Genomic DNA, 24592 nt, shown 5'->3' with positions numbered 1-24592 from the left:
CGAAAACAATTCCTAGAGCCGTCAATATGGGCTTGGCCCGTTGGGCCAGCCCGGCCCAGCCCGTGATATAGCAGGGTTGGGCTAGAATTTTTGGAGCCCGTTTAAAAACGAGGCTTTTAAGCCCGGCCCGAGTAAGCCCGTGGCCCGTGAGGCTTGACAGAGGCTGGGTCGGGCCGGCCCGTGGGCCTAATAAAATGTTTATTTAAAATATATAAAAAATAAAAAGTATACTGCCTTTAGAGATGGAAAGTTAGAATTGGATATTTACTAAGAGGAACCGAAACTTGATCTTGAGAAGTTTCAAGAGATGGATGTTGTCATGTATTGGAAGGACCATTCTAGAAAATATCCCGATTTTTCAATGATGGTGCTTGATCTACTTAGTATTCTTATTACCATTGTAGCATCTGAATCAACATTTAGCATTGGTGGCGTGTTCTTACAAAGTACTGAAGTTGCATTTATTATGAAAATGTCCAAACACTTGTTACTACTCGAAATTGGCTGCACAAGTTTTCCCAAACTCAAACTGGTAATATTTTTTTATGTGAATTTAAATATTATTAATTTTTAAAATTTAATTATTTTTAATATTTAACTAATTAATATTGCATATGAATTGTAGATGAAAGTGAAGATGTTAAGACAACCTTGTCACAAGTGGATTCAAATGTGTTTGATGAAGATTATGTGTTGGATATCTCATAAGCATCATGAACGTTCTCTTGAATAGTTTGTTTTAAGTTTTGACTTTTAGTGAATGAAATATAGTCTTGTCTTTTACTTTTTTTAGTATTTATTGTGATATATTGGAACAATATAAAAAGTTATTAAGTTTTGCGAATTTTTTCCAATAAGATATTTTTTAACTTTTAAATAATTATCTTTTTTTAGGTCAGAACTTAAAAAAAATATAAAATTATATTTTTAAAAATGATGGGCCGGCCCGTGGGAGCCCGTGGCCCACATAGGGCTGGGGTGCGCTGACCATTATAAGGCCCATCAAAATAGTGGGCTAGCCCAGCCCAGCCCGTCAATTGCTAAAGCCCACGTGAACTGAGCTGGGCTAGCCCGGCCCAACCCATATTGACAGCTCTAACAATTCCTATATAGTATTTCTTATTGGCTGAAGTAATTGAATTTCCATTTTGCTCATGAGAAAATAAACATCTTGTATAAGCTAGCTGACCATGTTTCTGTTTTTTAAGAATAAATTTAAGAATATATGTATTTAAAATAATAAAAAATTCCTAAAATTATGTGCTCTTGCTACAACTAAAAAGTAAGCGCAATAACTTATAAAATTGAAATACTAAAATTATAAAACTAGAATATATTTTAAGGGTAATATATTGACTGAGATAGTTTAGGACTTGCATGGGATTGAGTTTCTTCCTTTATTAAGTTAGTTAAAGAGGATAAATAATCATCATTTTTATAAATTTACAATAAAATTAACTTTTATTTTCAAAAACAATATTTAATATGATGTTCATGTCATTTTTAAAAGCTTGTATTCATTAAGATGGGGTACACGCGCAAAGCACGTACCCTAAGACTAGTAATAATAAAATTAAAAGCGCGAAGGCCCTTAGCGAAATGTTGTTCGTCTTTTTTACACTTTTAAAGTAGAGTTCATATAGACAAAATAGTAATTTATTTATTTATTTAATATTTTAAAATTACAAAAGCAACCAAAATTTAAAACTTTTCTTGTTTGAATTATTTAAGAATTCCTAATATTTAGGAATTTAAAGTTGTGGAAGATTTGACTTATATAAATTCTTTCCATATTTGATTGGTGTACAACTTCTTCCCCCAAGATTTGAACATTTGAATTTTCTTTTTTTCTCGACAAAGGAAATCCTGAAACTCTTCTACATTTTATTTCTCTAGGTACATATTCCACATGCAAAGTATGATGGGAACTTTAAAAATAGGCGAATTCAATAACTTTTCGTAAATTATTAAATCAATTAAGTGACTATATTTCTTCAGTAATTTTTATTTGTCTTATTAAATTTTAATTTTTTGGAAATGGACTTTTTGCCCACACGCGTTTCAAAAAGGTCACGTAAATGATACACCTTAATTCATTCTTATTTTAGTAACTAAAACCTAATATTGAGAAGACATAAGATTCAAACTTCTAAAATGAAAAATTATAAAATTGTTACAAAATTTAGCTGAATATATAAAATGATGGTTGAGAATTTCTATTAAACAATGTTTTTTCCTTTCATCAGTTTCAGGAGCTTACACTTTTATTTTATAATTCAAACATAATTTTTTAATTAATTTTTAAAAAGTAATTAAAAAAAAAACTTATTCATTGAAAAGGGATACACGCGTACCTTAAAACTAATTGATTAAAATTGATGAATCAATATAGAGATGGGATTGGGATTGAACGTTGGAACCACCCTCAAATTAGGGATAACCATAGAAAGAATATGTAATGTCTTTTGGATGGCCGAACCTAGTTAGGCAAATTGGTTTTCTGATATTATTCGTAACTCTTGTGGTCAGTTGTCCAGTTTCTTGGCTTAATGTAAATCTTTTATTTCATGAAAAGAAAAAATAAAGTTAAGGGATGTGTGTCCTCATATTTTACATTCCTGCTACTACACATGATCACTTCTTTTTTCTCAAAAATTTGGTCAAACATCTTCATTCCCCAAAATATAGCCTTTAAAAAAAAAATATATACACTTTAATTATCCCAAAAGTTTAGCCAGATAGGCTATTAGTTTGAAAAAAGTTTATTTCTTCAACAAAAACAAAAAAAGTCAACTTTATCTTCAAAGCTGGACAATTTTCATTAAAAATACAATAAAGTTTGACTTCCCCATAGTTCTGTCTAAATTAAACGAAACTTTAAAGGCAACAATTAATTGAAATTTATTAAATTAAATTAAATTATTATTTCAAGGAAAAAACGTATTTACAAGAACCTCCTCTTAGGTTGTTGCTTGTAACACATTACTTCACTATAATTTCAAATACTGTTGAATCATCCCTTACCTAATTTCCCTTAAAGTGTAAATATTTCTTTTCTTTCTCCAACCCTTTTTTTACTATAGCTACTCTATATTTTTCCTCGTACAAGCTGCTGTTTCTAGGTTCTGTTCAAGAAAGCCTGCTTTAAGTTTCCCCATTTGATTCTCTTCTTAGATCAAATTAGTCTGTATATGTAGTCATTTTATCTATAAAATAAGAAAATGTAGTTTGTTACATAAGATGAAAAACGAAACAAAATTTGTTCACACAAAGGTTCGTCTCCTTATATATTAAAACAAAATATAGTTTTAACATAAGCATTTAAGGGTGTTGCCTGGCAGTATATGAAGCTGTGATGGACCATGGAGGACCAGGATTTAACTCCCAACATAGGCAAAAAAATGTTAGGCAATTTCTTCGAATCTAAGTAAGTTTTAGTGAACATAATTACTTTGTACCTGAGCTATGGTGATTTTTAAATTTGCCTAAGATTTGGTGAGCAAAGTTACATTGTACAGCCCAAGCTGGTGGTGGTAGCAGCCTAGCAGATACGTAACCGGTGGATTAGTGGAGGCGTACGCAAGCTGGCTCAGATACCATCGTTATGAAAATAGAGCTTATACCGTAAAATTTGAAACAATTGACGTTTTCCTAATATCAAAACCATATGGGAGGTGTGTTACAAGCCAAAACCTCATGCACATTTAATCCTTGATGAAATTGAATGATTTTAGTAAATTTCTTGTAACTAATTATGCAATGATAAAAAACAATCCTCATGTCAAAGACCTAAAGGTCCTAAATTGTTTGCACTTGTTGACATAGCTGCAAAGGTCAGTGTAACAAGAGAACTCTGGATTTGTTACAGCTCCAGGTTTTGAGTTACACAACTCATCTGTAGTCCTGTATTACGCTATGATCCAACTTCTTTTTGCATCAAATATTGAGATACAAAGATCCCTTAATCTCAAGAAGCCATACGTAACTTTGACTTCAAATATAAAACAGAAAAATTAATAGTAGCAAACAAACAAACAAATGTGATTCATAGTTATATTAAATATAACAAAGAAATGTCTATCACAGTTATACGCAGTAGTAACTTCCAGTGGTGTTCTGCACGCCAACAGAAGGAAATTTACCACTATAATCAAAAGCCTTGTCATTATAAAAATCGTCAAGACTGACTTGAGTTGTGTCCTCAAAGCTAGTTGAAGTGAGGGCTTCATCTGTATACTTGGTCAAGCTGGCCAGTTCAATGATATTCTCAATTTCTTTCACAACCTCACCCATGGAAGGCCTCTCGGCCCCGGATTCATTAACACATCTCATTCCCAATGTAAATAGTCTATCAACGCCTTCGAGTTTTGAACCTGGACCTATTCTTGCATCTATTAATTGGTAGAGTCTGCTGTTATCTTTTGAATCATATCTGGTCTCTGCAACCAGTCTCACAATGTGTTTTCCGCGTTCTATTGGAGCTCTTGCAGTTATCAGCTCAAGCAACACCACTCCATAGCTATATACATCACTTTTTTCGGTCAACTGTTGGCTCATGTAATATTCAGGATCCAAGTACCCCTACGTAGGAAGCTTCTTAGAAAATGGGATTTCGAAACAGTATGGATGGTGCATTATGGAATTACAAATGTTTTTTGAAATCAAGATTTGCATATATCACCACGTTAAACAATGAATAACATGTTGTTACTGTTCTATTGTTTCTTTTCATCTTCTTAAGCCGAGGGTCTATCAGAAATAGCCTCACTACCCCCTCCCGGCAGGGTAAGGTAAGGTCTGCGTACACACTACCCTCTCCAGACTCTACTTGTGGGATTATACTGGGTTGTTGACAATGAATAACATGTAGTGACTAATCTTTTATTGGATTCGAAATGATCTTTCTTCATGTTGTTCAGTCATTCATGGTCAGGAAAATTAGCTTTTGTGCTATCCAAACGCCTTCAAATTTTATGGTTTAACATAGACAAATATATAATAATTGTAATGCATCTCAAAATGATCCACTAAAGTTTGAGGTTGTAATACTCACCAATGTACCTTTGACTTGAGTGGTGACATGTCCCTTGTCATCGTCTTTCAGAAGTGATAGGCCAAAATCAGCAACTTTAGCAGTTAAATGGTCATCCAACAAGATGTTATTCGACTTAACATCCCGGTGTATTATGGGAGGATCTGCAAGCTCATGCAAGTAAGCCAAACCTCTAGCAGCATCAAGGGCTATCCTAAGTCTCCTTGTCCAATCCAATTGGAATTTTGGCTTGGCTGCAAGAGCCATATGCAGATTAAGAATTACCAAATTAAACTTGTATATATGCCCAAAATCTGTCCTATATACTTTCCTGTACACATTTTTGATATTGTACTAGAGATATTTAATTACAACTTTGCTAGAGAGGGCTAGAAAACTTAGGAATCTCTAGCATATCCTACAACAATCACATATTTGAGTGCCCATTTTATTCGTGACTAGGAGAAAATCCATGAATCATGATAGTGATGGAGAGAGTTTTGGTTGGAAATATTCTTGGAGGAGAATGGCTGAATATCCATATACAGTAACAGGTCAAATAAAGGAGCTGAAGCAATATAATGAATCCAATTTTACACAAAGATAATTGAAACACTTTACACTGTATGAACAGGACAGTTCACCAGACAGATCAGTATTGTTTCAGTGAAGAAATATTACTTTATCTTTCTTATTTGCCAGATTAGTCTGGACTTTGCATCTGTTCCTCTGAAGCAAACATATGAAATGATGAAGGAAGGGATAAATATTCTTTGAAGGTCATTAAGAAAAGGAGAAGAATTACCTGAGAGACTTTCCCTTAGTGTACCCTTTGAAATGTACTCATAGACCAGCATTTGCTCGCCTTGCTCATAACAAAATCCAACCAGTTTTACAACATTCTTATGATGAATCCTTGACAATAGTTCAATCTCTGTTTTGAACTCAAATGCCCCCTGCATTGATCCATGTTGTGCTCTTTTAATTGCAACTACCTCCCCAGCAGTAAGAGTTCCTTTGTAGACCTGTTGATGTTACATGTATCAATCTGGACAAATTTGACATGCTACGAGAAAAAGCAAAACGAGGGTGAAAGATGCAGTGTTGTACCATGAAATGCATATGTCAGTCATGAAGAACGATCAAGATATAATCCTAGATGACTGAACGTTAGCTATTAGTGAATTTCAATATTTTAGAAATGCCTTGTAGCTCCTAAATTGCTGCTGAATAACGAAAACGACACAGGGGTAAATCATATAGGTGGGTGCTAACCAGTATTTTAAAAGGTGTGGGCATAAGGCGAGGCGTTTTACATATTAAGCCCCAGGCACGGGGCTTAAGCCCCCAGGGTAAGTATTTAATTTTCAATATTTTATAAAATAATATAATTACAGTAAATATTTATAAATAGGTAATATTGAATAAAAATTGAAGAAAACTATCAGTATGTGAAAAATATATATAGATGTGCTCCATCCCCACAAAAAAACTAGTCAAAACAATTCATATATGCTACTTCCAAGCACAAGTAACTTGAGTTAAAGAATAAAGTTTTCTACATGGAGGAACAAAAAAGATGACTAACCTGCAATTTGAGCTTTGAACTTGCTGCTATGAAGGAGAATAGAGTTCTCTTTATGTTTACAAAAAGAAAAAATTGACTATTCGTTGCTTTTGGGAGATAGTAACAGACTAGCAGACAAGATAAAGAATTGAGAAAGACCATAAATTAGGGTTTCTATCAATAAAAGAAGTCTTGACTTTTAGATTTAATGTTTCAGTTCCTTTTTAAAACTTTTGAGTAATTACAAGCTGAATTTTGAGAATTTGGGTATTATGAAGGACTTATTGAGCAAATTTTGTTTTAATTTGAAAAAGTCTCTTGGGCTTACACCTAAATACAAAAATGCGCCTCAACGCCCTGAATTGCTGGGCGTACGCCTCTTGAAACTTTCGCCCCACACCATCGCCTCGATGCGCCTCGCCCTGAGGCTCACCCCGAAAACGCCTTTTAAAATATTGGTGCTAACAACAACATACTTGGGCTAATTATTTAGGTCTAGAAAATAACTATTTCAGCAGTTGAAACCAACCACAGAATAAACCAATGAACCAAGAGACTAATATCCTTATTGCCTTTGGCTTTTCATACACCAAGAAATACTACCTTGCAGTGATCATTAATTTTGAGTTTGCAACATCCTCGCGGCTGAATAACTCTTTTTGATGATGAAAAACTGTATAATGAATCTTAGACTAGTTCAGTTCATAATCGTGGCTAGAGGTGGAAAAATGAGGAAATACTTTTAAATTGGAAAAGATATAAGTAGTTAGTTGTTGAGATCACTTCAATCACTTTAAGCCACCACCAATATTTCTCCATATAGGCAAGCCGTACTTTTCTTTGAAATATGCGGAATCTGTAGAAGTCTGCAATCCCACATGCAAGATGTTAATGTCATATTGACATATAACTATCGCATTCAAGAAATTTTCCTCATCACCTGCTCCTTGCTGTGTAGCAGATGTTTTCTACGTCTAATTATCCTAATTTAGTGTCTAAGCAATCTACATGTTTAGTTGAAAGTTGGAGCAAAGATCAAACAGGTCAAGAGTCTATGACCTTCTTTGCATTTTAAAATGGTAGTTAAAGTGAATTTATGCCACTATATACACTAAAATATGTGCTGAACTTTAAAGCAGGGAAAAAAAGAAGAGAACTTGTAAACCTTCCCATAGCCCCCAGATCCAATGCAGTTAGATTCTGAAAAATTGTTTGTGCACTTCCTGATCTCTTCAAATGAGAACCATCTCGCTCCTTTAAGTTGTGGCACAGCACCACTCTTATCACGGTCCCAAGTTTCTGTATTCACATGAAGACACCATTGGGAGATTAAAAAAAACCACTTAAAAGTTAAAACAACAATGTAACAGAAGTGCCCGGATCTAAGAACTACCAAAAGGATTACTGCTATGACCAGCTCTTTTTGCTATTTTTCTCTGGTGAAAAGCATAAAGACCAGCACAAAGTGTTAAAAGAACAAGCACTGCACCACCAACCGATGCTCCAACAATGATGCCAGTATGTGATGACTTCTTCATTTTGTCTAAATTAGAAAATGTACAAACTTGTTAAACTAAATAAAAATTGCAAATCTGTCCAGGAAAGAATTTGAGAAAAAGAAGAGCCAAAAGATAAAAAAAATTTAAACCATGTTCATTTACCTGCAAAGCAACAATAGCTTTCAGAAGTAAAGAAGAAGGGTCCAAAATATTGGAGTTGGAAAGGATTCCGGTTAAGCAGGAAACCAATGGAAGAAATTGATGTTCGATTGAAACTATTCTGTGTTGAAGGAAAGATTTGTGCTTCAATTTGAAGATATGAATAAACATCAACCGCTGGATCACTTAGAGAAACTGAATCCACAGGAAGCCCATTGGACAAAAAGGTAGACATCATAGAGCCAGCAAGGGTTGAAAAGTAGCTCGAGTTCTCTAAATTTGAGAAGGACAAGGAAAAGAAATGCAGTGTCCCAGTGAATGGATATGAACATTTGCATGTAGGACTTAGTGTTTTGTCTGAACTGCAAGACATTTCTGGACAACTCAGAGATGAGGAGAAGGAATTATTGGAAATCTGAACTGAACAGTATTTGGCTGTTGCTCCTGTTCCATCACAAATAGGGTTGCCAGAAAGCCTGCAAAAAATAATATAACATGATCCCCCAAGACAGAAGAATGTGCTCAAATAAAAGGGTTAATAACAGAGAAGTAATTTGCTCACGATATATTCATATTGTATTCTGTTTTCTGAGTGAAGTCCTTGATAGAATTATTTCGTAAATCAAGTGTTAAATTGTTCCCATATCTGGTCCCAATGTCCAATGTTCCACTGAGATTGTTGTTGGCTAATCCTCTGCAAATATGAAAGCAAATGGTCGTCAAATAAAACAAATGTGCTTTAAGAGAGTATTGTAGATCGGAAGGCCGAGTTGTAAGAAAAATATATGTTACACTGATTGTAATGAGTTAACTTGCCCTGACTAAATCTAGCGTTATTAGGGAACAAGTTCAAACTTACATAGTCTCCAAGTTAGGAAGGCTAAATAAATCAACAGGGATTTGTTCTTGCAGTGCTGTGTCCTCCATATATCTGTTACAATGTCCACCAATGATTAGCAGCAAATAACCCCAGAGATCAAAATTAAGGCAACTCAAATGAGGAAGCACACAAAGTAGTTTTCTTGTTTGAACTATCCTTAGATTTGGATATATGCAGCTTAACGGCCAGCTCCTCCCTTACAGGATTTGTAGACTAGTAGTGTTTATGCTTACATTTACAATTTAGATTTCCTCAATGGATGCATAAACAAAGAGTGCTACCAAAACAATCTAAAACAGTAGCAAAAATACTCGAGATTTGAATGCCAAAGGTGAGTCAGTTTAACCATAAAATACATGAAGATAATGTAAGAAAAAAAGTTCATCTTCTCGATATGCTTTTGTTTCTCCAATTCTAATAAATGGCTCGTAGAGAAAAAGTTGTATTTTGGAATAGCATATCCTGGAACCTATTGTTGTTTCTTTGCACCAGCAAAGAAAAGGAAAAAAGAGAAGGGTTAAATGGGCCCTCTGAATTCCAGCTATGTGCTGTGCGGCTCCCATGAAGCAAATGAAGGGAGCTCCTCGAGCTTCTGGATGAGCTTAAACTTACTGTCAACCTCTCTGGCTAGTAGGTGGGCGGGTGGGCTAAGTTCCCTACTTAAGAATCAACTCATAAGAAATTATACGTTGTTGTGAGGATTTTGTTAGGGTGACTACTACTAGGCTAGATACTTCTAGCTTCTATATAGGCCATTCCACAAGACTTCACTTCAGAGCGGGCAAATCTTCCAACAAGCGAGCACCAAGTCAAATGTATGCAAGTAAAGCAAAGTAAGACCAGAATACAATTTTCCATCCAGTTTCCTAAGAGCTCTGTGCCAGTCAATTGCAGTTAAGCATGCCTGTGCTAGTCCAAAGCAGGACTAGGTTCCTTGGTAGGCACATTAGAGAAGGAAAGTTTGTATGTTATCCAATCTCAGGGTACTACTTGATTCAACTCTGTTTGTGTGTGTGCACATTGGAGAGAGGTGAGAGAAAAATACATTGTTTTCAACTGTGGGAGGCTTGTTAACCATTGTGGGATGCCTGATGCATTGAAACTATTATTACTCATGCCCCTGCAGACAATAGGAATAAAATAATATAGTAAATGGATCATCATAGGATATCACATCCTTGCCAAAAGGAGTCACTCATAAATAGAATAAAGAATTTCTTTGATTAGAACTTTAGAATCTGTCACAACAGAAGTTTACCAACTTTCGACAAGAATTAGTATATATTTCACAGATATAGAACCTAAACACCAACTTACACATAGGTTAGCAAGTTCATTCCTGTAAGGTCAGGAATTGATCCATTGAGATTGTTACTGGATAAATACCTGAAACAATATTAGAAAAAGAGTCATTATCGAAATAAAATACTAATGGCATGCTAAATCTACGTCAATGGATAAGCAGAAATAGATTAGGTGTCTCCTCTGTTGAGTGCATACAGCTCATTGAGACTTGTAATGTTGGTGAGGTTGGAAGGGACAGATCCACTGAGGGAGTTCCAGTCCAGCCGCCTGTAGCCATGACAAGAAATATAATGAAAATAAACTCAGACTTCAGGGCAGAAAGTACACGAGCAAATATCACTGGCATCACAAGGAACTCACAAAATTTCTAAGTTCTGCAGACTTCCCAGACTCTCTGGAATTTCTCCCATCAGTTGGTTGTGATCTAAAATCCTAATCAATAGAAAAACCAATATCATCAGTGATCTAGAGAAAAAACACTTGTGTCCTGGCAGTTTCTTATGCATTGTTCCCAGCGGCCAAAGGACACAACGAAAGAAGCAAAAACATACATTCTTACAACTTTCTGATCAGCTTAGAAGTGATAAAGGTTTATGTATCATTAACCATTTCCTCAAAAGATTTAACGAACTTAAGTAAATCAAGTTAACTAGATATATTGGTTTGCTAAAATGAAATATACACTTAACCTGCCTACATACTCACACATGTATCAGCTTCATGTTTGGACTGAAGAGTTGAGATTGAATACGGCCAGAGAGCTGATTTTTCGACAAGTGACTGCAAGCAACGAATAAAACTTTACACAACTATTAAGGAAGAGAGAAAGACAAACGAAAAAGTTATATCTTGTAGAGAGGCTACATACAGGTGTCTGGTATTAACTAGCCAATCCAAACCAGGTGTTGAGCCCTTTGAGACTGGGATGGTACCACTAAGTTTATTGTCACTAAGATCAAGCCATGACAACTTAGATAAATTGCCAATTGATGGTGGAATTGGCCCAGTGAAGCTATTAGAAGTTAGAGATCTGTGAAAAAATTAAGACAAGAAACTAAGTCCACACGAAGCTGACTGCTAAAAAGAAGATATACCAAAGACTCTTAACAAAGATGAAGAATGTACGTCAATCTTAAGTTAATAAGAAATAGAAGACTCCTCCCTCTTTGTAATCTGCTTATGTTTGTCACTTGAATTTACTGAATCCCCCTCCGGCACATTCAAACTATAATCTAGGCAGGACGTCTTACAATGTTAAATTTTAAATCTCTGCTTTATAACCGACTCTCCATAGGCAACCTTTTGTTTTTGAAGCAAAGCCAATCTTAATAAGGTTTAATTCACCCTTCCCATGAACTGAACCTAATTCGATTGGGACAAAAGTATACCAACATTGATAGGAAAAGCAAAAGAAATTTGTTAACCAAAGTTGTACTTAATGCATGAATAATAACTCAGTTGCCATAGCTGAAGAAACACAAGTGAACTCGGGTTAGTAAAGAGGAAGATATTAATGATTAAAACTTCAGGTGAACAAATGAATAAACTGGAAATGTAAATCCTTACATAAAGACTAGCTGCTGCAGAGAACCAATTGATTCTGGAATTGGACCAAAGAAGCTGCAACCAACTAAGATTCTGCATAAAATGACCAGCTTCTGAAGTCAGGATTGACACTATAAGTTGCGTAGGATATACTTGAGTCGCCATTTAGATTTTCTTACAAGGTTGTCAAATTCTTCAAATTTCCAATTGATGATGGAAGAGTTCCTTTCAGTCCAACATTATTCGAGAGGTCCCTACACCAAATTCGTTACAATGAACAAAGCAAAGTGATAAACCGTTTGAATAGGTTAATAATTTGGGGTAAGAGGAGGGTTAGAAACTAATTAAAGAGTATGTTCAAGCAGTGGACATCTTCTAATCCAAATGGCAAAACTTATTCCTTTTAGTTGAGAAATTTTTTTTATCTTCCATATGATGTGTATACTCCTTACAAATACTTACAAAAATCAGTTTGTGATGAGGAAGGGATGAGGCTAGAATTATATAATTAGCAAAGATAAAGACATGGATATTGCACTTGTTTGTTTTTTAGCACTATCTGCGGAATTCTTAATGAATTTTACTTGAAACTACAGTTTTGCTTCAGATGACAGTTGGAGAAAGAATTATAAAGATGATTTCAGAATCTTATCGTCGATATCTGAAGAATCAAGATAGAAATATAGAAATAAAAGACGTACAAAATCTGCAATGCAGTTAATGATGAAAGATCTCCAAACTGATTGCTTTCCAAGCCCATGCCTGATAACTTTCTGTGGATGTAAAGTTAAAAATAACTATGAGGAAGGGAAGATAGACGAACTACAGAACAATCAGAAATTGCAAATATCAAGGATATACATCGAGGTTACGCGCGAATCATTACAGATAATTCCTTCCCAGCTGCTACCGCAAGGATCTGACCCCTCCCAGTTTGGTGGCAAGTTATTCCAGCTAGATTTGAGAGCAAATAGTGCAGTGGCTGCACAATGAAAGGAATTCTAAATGGCTTCTACGGCTGTACTATTAAAGAGGTAGATATTTCACATACTACTAATTTACTCTTAAAACTCAAGTTAAGAAAAGCACAAAACCTTTTAAGCAAAATAATTTTACAAGTACTCCAATCCATTTATTCAACTGATAAAAGAAAAAGAAAAAAACAAGCTAGACAGTATAGCAGCTTGTTCCAGTGTAGCTAACCTAAACTCTACATCTGCATTGCTAACTTTGAGTATCTTTATGACTGACTAGTAATTTGCTCAACCAAACTACCAGAAGAGAATATTTCAACTTTTTTTTCGTATGTTGTAAATTGGGGGTAAAGGCAGAAAGAGATCCCGGTAAAGAAAACACCACTCTGAATACCCTCTTAAATGTGCTTAATTTTGAATGAAAAATGTTGTCTAACATTTCACCCTACAACTGCACTAGGAATTCTGTTGTAAATACATCATTCAGTCTTCAATGATGCTAAAGAACAACTATGTTCTCTTATTTATCGTTTTGTAATAACTCAGTTTTACCCCTTCCTGTTGCTTTATTTTGGTTTCTTTTTCCTTATACTATCTTCCACTAGCATGCATATAGTAATCAATCACAAAACAGTGCCAACAGTGGCAATCAGCAAGAACTATTGGCTGCGGATCATAGGCACTTCATACTTTCTCAGGTGAATTAGTCCTTCAAACACAAGCTTAAATACAAACTGAACTAAATAGTCAAATCAAAGTTCATCCCCTACAAATGGGGGCATTGAAGAAAGTAAATGGAATAAACCATGATGCAGGATGGAGTATGAAAGTTCCTTGTTTCTATTCCATGAGTCCCTAGTACTGCACAAACAATTCAGCTGTTTGTACTTTTGAGCAGTTAGCAACTTCGAATATACTCAAGTTTAGCTATTAATTCTAGGTTATAGACTCAATAACTACCAAACCTGAAACCCTTCACCAGTTTACAGTGAAGTGGATAATAACCATGAAAAAGAAGAAAGTGCATATCAAGTAGTCTGATAAAATGGATAAAAGCCTTACCATCATTGCTGTTTGTTTGTCCCAGTATAGCCAGAATTTGGGATGCAAAAATTAGGAGGAAGACCTGGCTTCTTGAACCCATTTCCATCATAGCAAAAGCCCTTGCTTGAACATCCAAAATCCCAATGCTTTTGTTGGAAAGTCCTATACCTCAGTGCAAACCTTGTAAACAACGCCGTCCTAATATCCAGCAAGTTATCATTGACTTTCACTCTGCATGGACAAAAGAATGAGTCCAAGATAATCTATTGAAAACTAAGTCAGGACAGATAAAATAAGGAGTTTGCAGTATATTACAATGATTCCTTGAGCCAACAATAAGAACAAGCCAACAAGAAGAAGGTTTTTTGGTAAGAATCAAGAACTTTGACCGAGTATCCGAGCCCCTTGTCATTTGCTGATTTCATCATCCTTAAATAACTAATCATAAAGGGGAAGAATTTAAAGAGTGCAAGTAAGAAATATTGTTGTTAAATGTAAGCAAGAAAACAAATCTTTTCATTATTTTTGCTATACAATCGTATGGGAAAGAAGATGATTCATCTGCTGACAAATGAGAAAAGAGGACATCTTCTACTATATAGGATTGAAACTTTTGGTAGATAAGATGAGAACAGTTGAATAATCAAATATCTAAAGTGACCGCCTGAGGCCTTAAAATAATGTCACAAGTGGGGTACCCATGAAGAAAAAGTAGAAGCAGAACAAGAACTGGCGCCAAGGCGAAGGTTGACATTCGAAGAGTCAGAAGTTGTTTCATCAGATTTTGTGAAATTTGTATACGGTCAAAATCCTATGCCTCCGATCTATAGGCTCGAGAGGTCGCATCGAGGACCTAAGTACTCGAGAAACATTGGAGCCAAGCTCGGGTTCGAAGGTAGAATAAGGGGCTCGAAGACCTAAGTGCTCGAGGAACATCAGAGCCAAATATGACCGACTCTGCGACAGTGCCGTTATGAGTTTGTTAAAGAAGGACAAGATTCCCGCCACGTACCCAAGATTATGGCGTAAATCCCGGAATTGATTTGTACGAATTAGTATAAATCCACACTAGATGGTTATACAACTGTCCCAATTAGATTCCTTAATGTAAATAGAAATGTACCTTATTTAGGGCTCCCGTATTATATAAAGGGGGGCCTCTATCATTTGTAAACATCATCTAATCATTGGCAAAAAATACTCTCTACTTTTCGCTCATTATTCATCAGAATTGTCCTTTAACTTTATTGTTCTTGCTTTATTGTTCTTGATTCATCTCGAGGTCACTGAGCTCGAGGTCGATACTGCTTAAGTAACATTGGTTTGATTCGCTTATTTCTTTTATCTATACTTTAGACTTCTTGATCATCAATTGGTATTGAACTAAATCACATATCTTTAAAACCACAAATCAAATTTAATTGTTACTCGTATTTTCGAGGTAAACAGTTTGGCGCCCACCGTGGGGCTAAAGATAATAGTGATTATTTCAATATTGATTCTCATAACACACATTATTTTTATTCTTTTTCTTGTCAAGAATTTTTGATTCTCAGGATTAAACATGTCAAACTCGCAAAACGCACATGTTCATGACAATGAAGGTCTTGGATTTCATGGGGAAAACAACAATGTAGGGGTCGGTGTACCACCGATAAAACCCTAGGGAAGTGCTAAATGTGGAACCTGTTGATGTTAGTTCGCACATTGCTTTGAACGCGGATTTAGGCGCAGACCCCGGAGGAAGTGTACACAGGAAGCCTGATCCGGAGGCCAAGGAAGACCAGGTATAGCAGATGGGGGAGTCAGCCTCCAAGTGATATTCGAGATGCTGCAAGCTCGGCAGATTGTCATCGCTCAACTTCAGAGTCAAAATAAAACTTCGAGTATAGCCGAACCAGAAAACACTCTACGTACTGAACCGGCGCCAGAGAGGTCAAACGAAAATGGCTCGGGGACTGACCCCACTATTATGAGAATGCTCGAAGAGCTCACCAAGAGGATAGAATCCGAAGAAAAGAAGATTGAGGACAATGACAAGAAGGTGGAGACTTATAACTCCCGTGTTGATCAAATACCAGGGGAACCCCCGGTCTTGAAGGGTTTAGATGCCAAAAAGTTCATACAAAAACCATTCCCTCAAAGCGCGGCTCCGATGCCCATTCCTAAAAAGTTTCGCATGCCCGATATACCCAAATATAACGAGACAACCGACCCTAATGAGCATATTACCTCGTATACTTGTGGGATTAAAGGAAACGACCTGAATGATGATGAGATCGAGTCCGTGTTGTTGAAAACATTTGGGGAAACTTTGTCGAAAGGAGTCATGATTTGGTATCACAACTTGCCTCCTAACTCTATTGATTCGTTTGCTATGTTAGCAGACGCCTTTGTGAAAGCACATGCCGGGGCCATAAAGGTGGCAACGAGGAAATCGGATGTATTCAAGATAAAACAAAGGAACGACGAGATGTTGAGGGAGTTCGTGTCTAGGTTTCAGATGGAGCGAATGGAATTACCACCGGTCTCGGATGACTGGGCAGTACAAGCTTTTATGCAGGGTTTGAATGAAAGAAGTTCGATTGCGTCTCGACAATTAAAACAGAATTTGATCGAGTATCCAGGTGTGACGTGGTCAGACGTGCATAATCGTTATCAGTCAAAGATCGGGGTCGAGGACGACCAGTTGGGAGCCCCCTCGAGTTCAGTTCATCCTAACAGATTGGAAGCTAAGCCCCCGAGGGATACGGACAGGGAATCAAGGTCAAACAATGAACGGTACCAGTCGTATGTCGATCGGAGAAACAACGGCTCGGGTCGTAACGCTCCTAGGAATGATCAGAGAAATGATCGAGGTCAAAGTTCTCGGGGACTCATGAGTAAGAATGGGTTCAACAAGCATACCGACCCCGCGGAGGCACCTCGATTGTCGGAGTATAATTTCAGTGTAGACGCATTAGGGATCGTGTTAGCTATTGGAAGAATCAAAGATACCAGATGGCCCATGCCTATACAAATCGATACTTCTCAAAGGAATCCAAACTTAATGTGTAAGTATCATGGCACACATGGCCATAGAACCGAAGACTGCAGGCAGCTAAGGGAGGAGGTAGCTCGGTTGTTCGACGAGGGTCACCTTCGAGAATTTCTCAGTGATCGAGCTAAGAACCACTTCAGGGAAAGAGATGCAAGAAAAAATGAGCAAGAAGAACCACAACATGTAATCCATATAATCGTTGGCGGTGTCGATGTCCTGCAAGGACCCGTATTCAAGCGCACCAAGGTGTCGATCACCAGAGAAAAACAGACTCGGAGCTATGTGCCCGAGGACGTCCTATGATTCGATGACGAGGAAGCAGAAGGCATATCTCAGCCGCACAACGACGCCCTAGTAATTTCTATTCTTTTAAATAAAATTCAAGTTAAACGTGTTCTAGTGGATCCAGGTAGCTCGGCAAACATAATCAGATCGAGGGTCATAGAACAGCTCGGCCTACGGGATCATATTGTACCTGCATCCCGGGTCCTAAATGGCTTCAACATGGCAAGCGAAACAACAAAGGGGGAGATAATCCTACTAGTAAACGTAGCCGAGACCATACAAGATACAAAATTCCATGTCATCGAAGGCGACATGAGGTATAATGCACTCCTCAGGAGACCATGGATACACAACATGAGGGCGGTACCTTCAACTCTTCATCAAATGATGAAGTTCCCAACAGAGGATGGTGTGAAAACGGTCTACGGAGAGCAACATGCTGCAAAGGAAATGTTTGTAGTCAATGAAGTGATGACGATACCAGAGCCTTCGACCTCGGAGAAGTCGAGCACCAAAGGTAAGCAGGCGGCTAAATAGCAGTCACCGCCCCCAGCCTCGACGGAATCGGAGCAACAGGTAATTTGAAGACGAAGAAGAGGATTTCCTTACTCCTCGAACCTTTGTCGTTCCCGAAGGGTCCAATGCAACCAAATCAACTATCGAGGAACTGGAGCAAGTCATACTGATCGAATACATGCCCGAGAGAAAGGTATACCTAGGAACGGGATTAACCCCCAAACTCAGGAAAAAACTCATTCAATTTCTTATTGATAATATGGATTGCTTTGCTTGGTCCCATTTAGATATGATAGGGATTCCACCCGAAATCACAACACACCGGTTAAGCCTCGACCCCAGGTTCAAATCGGTAAAGCAAAAAAAGAGGCCCCAGTCCGAGGTGAAGCATGCATTCATAAAGGACGAGGTAACCAAACTTCTTAAAATAGGGCCTATTTGGGAGGTAAAATACCCCAAATGGTTAGCCAACGTAGTGGTAGTTGATAATAAAGAGGCCAAGTATGAGGCCATGATTGCAGGTCTCGAGCTAGCCAAGAGCTTGGGAGCAGAAGTTATTGAAGCCAAGTGCGATTCACTGTTAGTGGTAAACCAAGTAAACAAAAGTTTTAAAGGTTCGAGAGGATAGGATGCAACGGTACTTGGATAAGCTACATGTGACTTTGCACCGCTTCAAGGAATGGACTCTGGATCACGTGCCTCGAGAACAAAATAGCGAGGCCGATGCACTTGCTAATTTGGGATCCTCGATTGCAGAAGATGATATCGTCCCGGGGACTGTCGTCCAGTTATCGAGGTCTGTGGTTGAAGAGGGGCATGCCGAGATAAATTCAATGAGCTTGACTTGGAACTGGAGGAATAAGTATATCGATTATTTAAAAAATGTAAAACTCCCATCGGACCACAAAGAATCGAGGACCTTACGTACCAAGGCCGCTAGGTTCACATTAGACGAAGATGGAACATTGTACAGAAGAACGTTCGATGACCATTGGCGGTATGTTTAGGGCTGGGGGAAACCGATTATGTTCTACGAGAAATCCACGAAGGTACTTGTGGGAATCACTCCGGCGCCGAATCTTTGATTCACAAAATTACTAGAGCAGGGTATTACTGGGACAGCATGGAAAAAGATACTAAGGAGTTTGTCAAAAAATGTGATAAGTGCCAACGGTTTTCACCGATGATCCATCGGCTCGGAGAACAACTCCACTCGGTCCTATACCCATGGCCTTTCATGAAATGGGGAATGGACATAGTCGGCCCTCTACCAACGGCCCCAGCTAAAGCTAAATTTATTTTGTTTATGACTGATTATTTTTGTAAATGGGTGGAAGCACAGGCCTTCGAGAAGGTTAGAGAAAAGGAAGTTATTGACTTCATTTGGGACCACATCATATGCCGGTTCGGGATACCTGCCAAGATTGTATGTGACAATGGAAAGCAATTCGTCGGCAGCAAGGTAACGGAGTTCCTCGAAGCACATAAAATAAAGAGGATCTTATCAACACCATACCACACAACTGGAAATGAACAGACCGAGTCCAAAAACAAAACTATCATTCAAAACCTAAAGAAAAGGTTAGACGATGAAAGGAAAAATGGAGAGAAGTTCTACCCGAGGTCCTTTGGGCATATCGAACAACCGAGGCCCTTATCCCTGTCGAGGTCGGAGAACCCAGCGCCAGGTTTCGACATGCATCGGAGGAATCAAATCACGAGGCTATGAATACTAGCCTCGGGCTATTAGATGAAAAACGAGAGGCAGCACTTGTTCGGATGGCCGCGCAGAAGCAAAGAATCGAGAGTTACTACAATAGAAGGACCAACCTTCGACACATTGGAATCGGGGACTTAGTTCTACGAAAAGTTACCCTCAACACTCGAGACTAGAATGAATGGAAACTAAGCCCAAATTGGGAAGGACCGTACCGAGTCCTCGGAGTTGTCGGTAAGGGATCTTACAAACTTAGCACAATGAAGGTGAACAGCTGCCTAACAATTGGAACATATCACTACTTAAACGATACTATTGCTAAGGTACTACTTTCTCCTTTTGTCCATTTGAATTTGAAACTAATCTATTGCAGGTGATCGATAGAAGATATCAAAGACACTTTTCTACACGAAGACCTTAGGTTTTAAAGCACGCGTTGCACTCTTTTTCCCTTAGATCGTATTTTGTCCCAAATGGGTTTTACTGGCGAGGTTTTTAACGAGGCAACAACTATGTTCTACCTAAGGAGAACTCAACAGTATCCAAAACTTCTTTTCAATCAACCTCGAATACTGGGGGGCATCAGCCTCGGAGGTTATATTTTCGAGGATAACAATTCACGCCAAAGAGGACCTCGATAGGAGAACTTTGTAATGGGCCAAACGGTCAGATGAACCGTGTCCATGTAGAATAGTCGAGCCCCGACGGCAAAACATGTAGGCATGTATCAATTATTCAAATAAGCATTCTCTTTATATCAAAGCACTTTGTGTCTCAAAGAAGTCTACTATTGTACGAGCTTCATACTTATAATTCTATGGGAAACAGCTCAAGAGCCAGAACGCAAATGCACCCGAATACTCGGGGACTGTCATTGACAGTCAACATATCCGAGTCAACGAAAACTCAAACTCATAAGACCTCATAGAGGCATCCCCTCGATATAAAGGCCAAGGCCATCATACTCGGGGTTCGAAAGGTTATCGGGAAACAAGTCAAAGAGACATACCCTAAGGCTACGGCCATATTAAAGGCTACGGCCATACTAAAGGCTACGGCCATATTAAAGGCTACGGTCATATAAAAAGGCTACGGAAAAAATAATGCGGCTCGGAGACGTCCGACTTCCGCCATAAATTAAAGTCCTTCAAACACTCTGAAAAAACCAGTTAAACCAGGCTACCCTTGGCAAAAGCAAATGATAAAGGGCTTCGATAAAATCAGCCCTCGAATAATTTAAAGGCTTCGATAACATCAGCCATCGAAAAACCCTCAAGAGGTATTCGATTCTCGTTACACAAACGAATTACAAATAAGGTTCCAATCGATCGAACCTTCGGAAAACCCAACAGGTACAAAAAAACACATGCTAAGGCATAGAAAAATTTTCACTAAGTCTTTTAGCCGAAAAGAGGGGGAAAAGTATAGCCGCTTTAGAGGCCACATTGGCCCAACTTAAAGAGCCTAAGGGCCAGCATAAAGAGCCTAAGGGCCAATATAAAGGAGCCTAAGGGCCGAAGCATGAGGAGTTCGAGAACTTACTCTCACTCAACTCGGACTTAAGAGTCCCATCATCCCGAGCTCGCGTCAAATGGACTTAAGCTTAGCTCGAGGATTAACAAAAACCTTAAGAGGTATTCTATCATAAAGATCGCCCATTGATCAATAAAAAACCTAAGGGTTTATTATACTCTGAGTCCGAGCCAATATTCGACTGATCATTAGAGTTACAACATCAAAAATTTTCAAATGAAAATAAAACGGAATTCAACACAAATTGAAGATGAAGCAAAGAGTTTCTTTATATTTATAAGAGATGATTACAAAAGATATTTACAATACCCACAAGGGGCCCTTGTACAAAAACAAAATAAAGGAACCTAATCTACTTCGGGGCTACATCCTCGAGAACTACATCTCCGGAAGCCACATCCTCGAGAGCCGCGTCTTCAGGAACCTCCCCCCTCGGGGACTTCATCTTTATCCCCTCCGCTCTCGGAGCCACTAGCAGAATCCTCGTCACCAGAGAGCAAAGCGGCAGCCTCTTCCTCCAACGTCTTTGCTTCTTCAATATCGGCCGAGAGGTCAAAGCCACGAGCGTGCACCTCCTCGAGGGTTTCTCCCCGAGACTGTCGCTTGGCATGGTCTAGAGCATATGATAACTTAACTTTGGCCGCAGTGGAGATCTCCTGTGCCCGAATGTTAGCGGCTTCAGCATCAGCTCGGTAAGAAGACACAAATGCCTCAGCATCAGATTTGGCCTTTGCAAGCTCAGCAGCGGATTTAGCTTCGAGTTCCTCAATTTTGCTGCTTCAGGCCAGGCTTTCCTCCTTCACACTTTGAAGCTGGCGTTCAATTGAATTCAGCTGCTCCCGAAGAGTATCTTTCTCGGAGGCGAGACTGTCCATACATTGCTTCTATCCCATGGTCTCGGCATCCTTCATCTTGAGCTCCTCTCGAAGCTGCTCCACCAGCTCGCCCTTCTGCTGGGCCTGCAAAGTTGAAGTGTTAGTCACTTGATCGGATAAATGCATAACACATCCTTAAAGGGTATATTACCTTTTTAATAAGCTCGGTCTATTCTCGATGAGCCTTCGCCAACTCAACTCCAAGACCCCTGGTTTCCTCCTCTTTATGAACATAAAGGCGCTTAAGGCCATCCCTCTCTTCTGCGAGCTTCTTGAGCTCGGCCTCACACCGAGAAAGCTCGGTTCGAGACTTGGAAAACGCTTCTCGATGGAGCGTCACAGCCTTCACAAAAGGGAAAAAGTTAGACTCAGAACAACAAAAATAAAGCGCAAGCATAATATTAAGGGCAGAAAATTACTTGTTTGAAAAGCCGCTGGGCCTCATCAAAAATAAATAAGGCATCTGGGTCGGGACTATCTTCGACCCCTGCAAGGCACTCTCGAAAGATATCATTCCCCTCGTGGCTCACTCCCACGTCGAGAGTTCTCATGCTTCGGGCATCCCGAAATTGCCCCTCGGAGAACTCAGGACCAGGCGGCGATTCATCCATATTGATTACCCCAAGTGATCCACTAGGGACATGCTCTGCTCTTTGGAGAGCCTCGGAACCGAGCCCCTCGGTCTCGCCCTCCAAATGACCTCCAAGATGAGGTGCTCTTTTGCTGCCCGATGGCTTAGGGACTTTGCTCGAACTCCCCTCAGAGATTTCTTTGGTTCGAGAGTGAGCCGTATCACCATCAGTTCAGCGGTCTTCGAAGCGCCAGTGCTTCCTCTTTTCCGAACTACCAACAGGCATCTTCCCCCTCTTCCTCATCCCGAAAGCATTGGGTTATTTCTGGAGACAGGTCCACGGTATTGTCCTTAGGCTTTCGAGCCTTGATTTTCTTTGGCTTCGGGGAATTTGCAGGCGATCCCCTATTTCTTTTCTTTTCCTTGGAGGACTTTGGGATTTCCTCTTCACCGGGCGAGGGCGGCCGATAGCAACGGCATCTTCGAGGCCTGCATAAAGATAAAGTAAGTATTTCGCTAAGAAACATAAGTATACAAACAAGAAGACTCACCATGGTTTTTAGCCTCCCAACGACCTTTGGCCAGGTCATGCCAGTTGCTCTCTGCGTATGAAGAAGTAGAGGCCAGTTTTTGGACCCGAGGTATGGGATCGCACCGAAAAACCAAGCAACAGCTACACCATCGGAGAAGGATTAGTTCGAGAAAAGGATGAGGTCGAGAAAGAGTAGGGAAAGCAGAATATAAAGTCACTATCGATAAACCTGTACTTACGTTTCATGTTCCATTCCTCGGGAATAGCATCCTCTCAGCAGGAATCAGGTCGGAGGTCTTAATTCGGACAAACCGGCTCATCCATCATCGGTCCTTGTCCTCATCGATACTAGAGAAAAGAGATTTCGTGGATCGGCGTTGCAGCTTTATCAGGCCGCCTTGATAAAGATGAGGGTTGTATAGCCTGATCAGATGATCGAGGGTAAAAGGCATACCCTCGACCTGGCTCGAGAAGTACCTGATCAGATTGACGATGCGCCAGAATGAAGGGTAGATCTGGCCAAGCATTACCTGGTATTGTTGGCAAAAATCAAGAATAACTGGATCTATGGGACCCATAGCTGGATTTGCAGGACCCAGCGTGAATGGGTAGGTATACATGCTTAAACCCTGCCTTATGAGTGGTGATGTCCTCTTTAGGGGAAGGGACCACCATATCTTTGTTCTCCCAGTTGCAGTCCTTCTTCACCTGCTCAAGCTCTCTTTCGGTTATCAAGCAGATGTATCGGGACATGGGCTCACATCGGCCTGGTGTCGATGCAGGTTTATCGATTTTGAAATTGGTTGTTAGTTCGCACGGCGGGGGAATACACTCCTCGATACGAGGTGGCACCACCGTTTTACTTCTGGCCGACCGTGATGACGAAGAGGCTTTTTCTTTTTGAGGAACAATCTCAGATGTTTTAGCCATGGCGGTTTATAAATTTAAAAGAGGAGAAAGAGTAGATGTTGTAGTGAGAGAAAATTGAGAAGAAGGTGAACTCAAAGAAGTTGAAGGAGCTGAGGATATTTCAAGAATGATTTGAAAAGTAAAGTTTGCAAAAATTGTAAAATTGGCCTATTTATAGAGGCCGCTTAAGCGTATTGGGAAGCTAAGTAACCAACCGTCATCTGCCTCCAATTAATGACCTTGGGAGCTACGCGAAAGCGACTTTTCAATCACTTCAACCGCTGACATCACGAGATTAACATCAGGCTCAAGGCGTTAGAGCATCGAAGATCAAGTCGTTTCTTATCGTCTTACTTTAAGAAACGTGGGGACTATCTGTATACGGTCAAAATTGTATGCCTTTGATCTATAGGCTTGAGAGGTCACATCGAGGACCTAAGTACTCGAGGAACATCGGAGCCAAGCTCGGGTTCGAAGGTAGAATAAGGGACTCGAAGACCTAAGTGCTCGAGGAACATCAGAGCCAAATACGACCGACTCCGGGACAGTGCCGTTATGAGTTTGTTACAGAAGGACAGGATTCCCGCCACATCCCCAATATCATGGCGT

The 24592-nt window shown here is 39.1% G+C and overlaps 1 protein-coding gene across 1 annotated transcript; it reads right to left on the bottom strand.

Annotated features, from left to right (window-relative positions):
* Nucleotides 1–4000: 4000 nt before the first annotated feature.
* LOC109243686 (probable leucine-rich repeat receptor-like protein kinase At5g49770) lies at nucleotides 4001–14619 on the bottom strand. The gene is made up of 20 exons (XM_019410656.1): nucleotides 14321–14619; nucleotides 14024–14236; nucleotides 12849–12969; nucleotides 12689–12760; nucleotides 12167–12241; nucleotides 12009–12080; nucleotides 11311–11472; nucleotides 11148–11222; nucleotides 10803–10874; nucleotides 10638–10709; nucleotides 10455–10523; nucleotides 10183–10257; nucleotides 9117–9188; nucleotides 8820–8951; nucleotides 8261–8733; nucleotides 7993–8142; nucleotides 7765–7898; nucleotides 5838–6057; nucleotides 5054–5286; nucleotides 4001–4581 (listed from the first exon to the last, which is right to left on the bottom strand). Exons 2-20 carry the CDS (start codon nucleotides 14112–14114, stop codon nucleotides 4087–4089), a joined length of 2865 nt encoding a protein of 954 aa, XP_019266201.1. The 5' UTR covers nucleotides 14115–14236; nucleotides 14321–14619; the 3' UTR covers nucleotides 4001–4086.
* Nucleotides 14620–24592: the final 9973 nt, after the last annotated feature.

Source organism: Nicotiana attenuata, unplaced genomic scaffold, assembly GCF_001879085.1.
Source record: "Nicotiana attenuata strain UT unplaced genomic scaffold, NIATTr2, whole genome shotgun sequence".
NCBI lineage: Eukaryota > Viridiplantae > Streptophyta > Magnoliopsida > Solanales > Solanaceae > Nicotiana > Nicotiana attenuata.
Note: the sequence above shows the minus strand (reverse complement) of the source record. Positions and strands in the feature narration are given on the sequence as shown.

Excerpts from the sequence above, each read along its gene's own strand:
- LOC109243686 (XM_019410656.1), bottom strand. The coding sequence starts at position 14,114 with ATGATGGAAATGGGTTCAAGAAGCCAGGTCTTCCTCCTAATTTTTGCA. Across the intron at positions 10,258-10,454 it reads ATGAACTTGCTAACCTATGT|GGGCATGAGTAATAATAGTT; the intron begins GTAAGTTGGTGT and ends TATTGTCTGCAG. Across the intron at positions 6,058-7,764 it reads GATCTGGGGGCTATGGGAAG|GTCTACAAAGGAACTCTTAC; the intron begins GTTTACAAGTTC and ends TAACATCAACAG.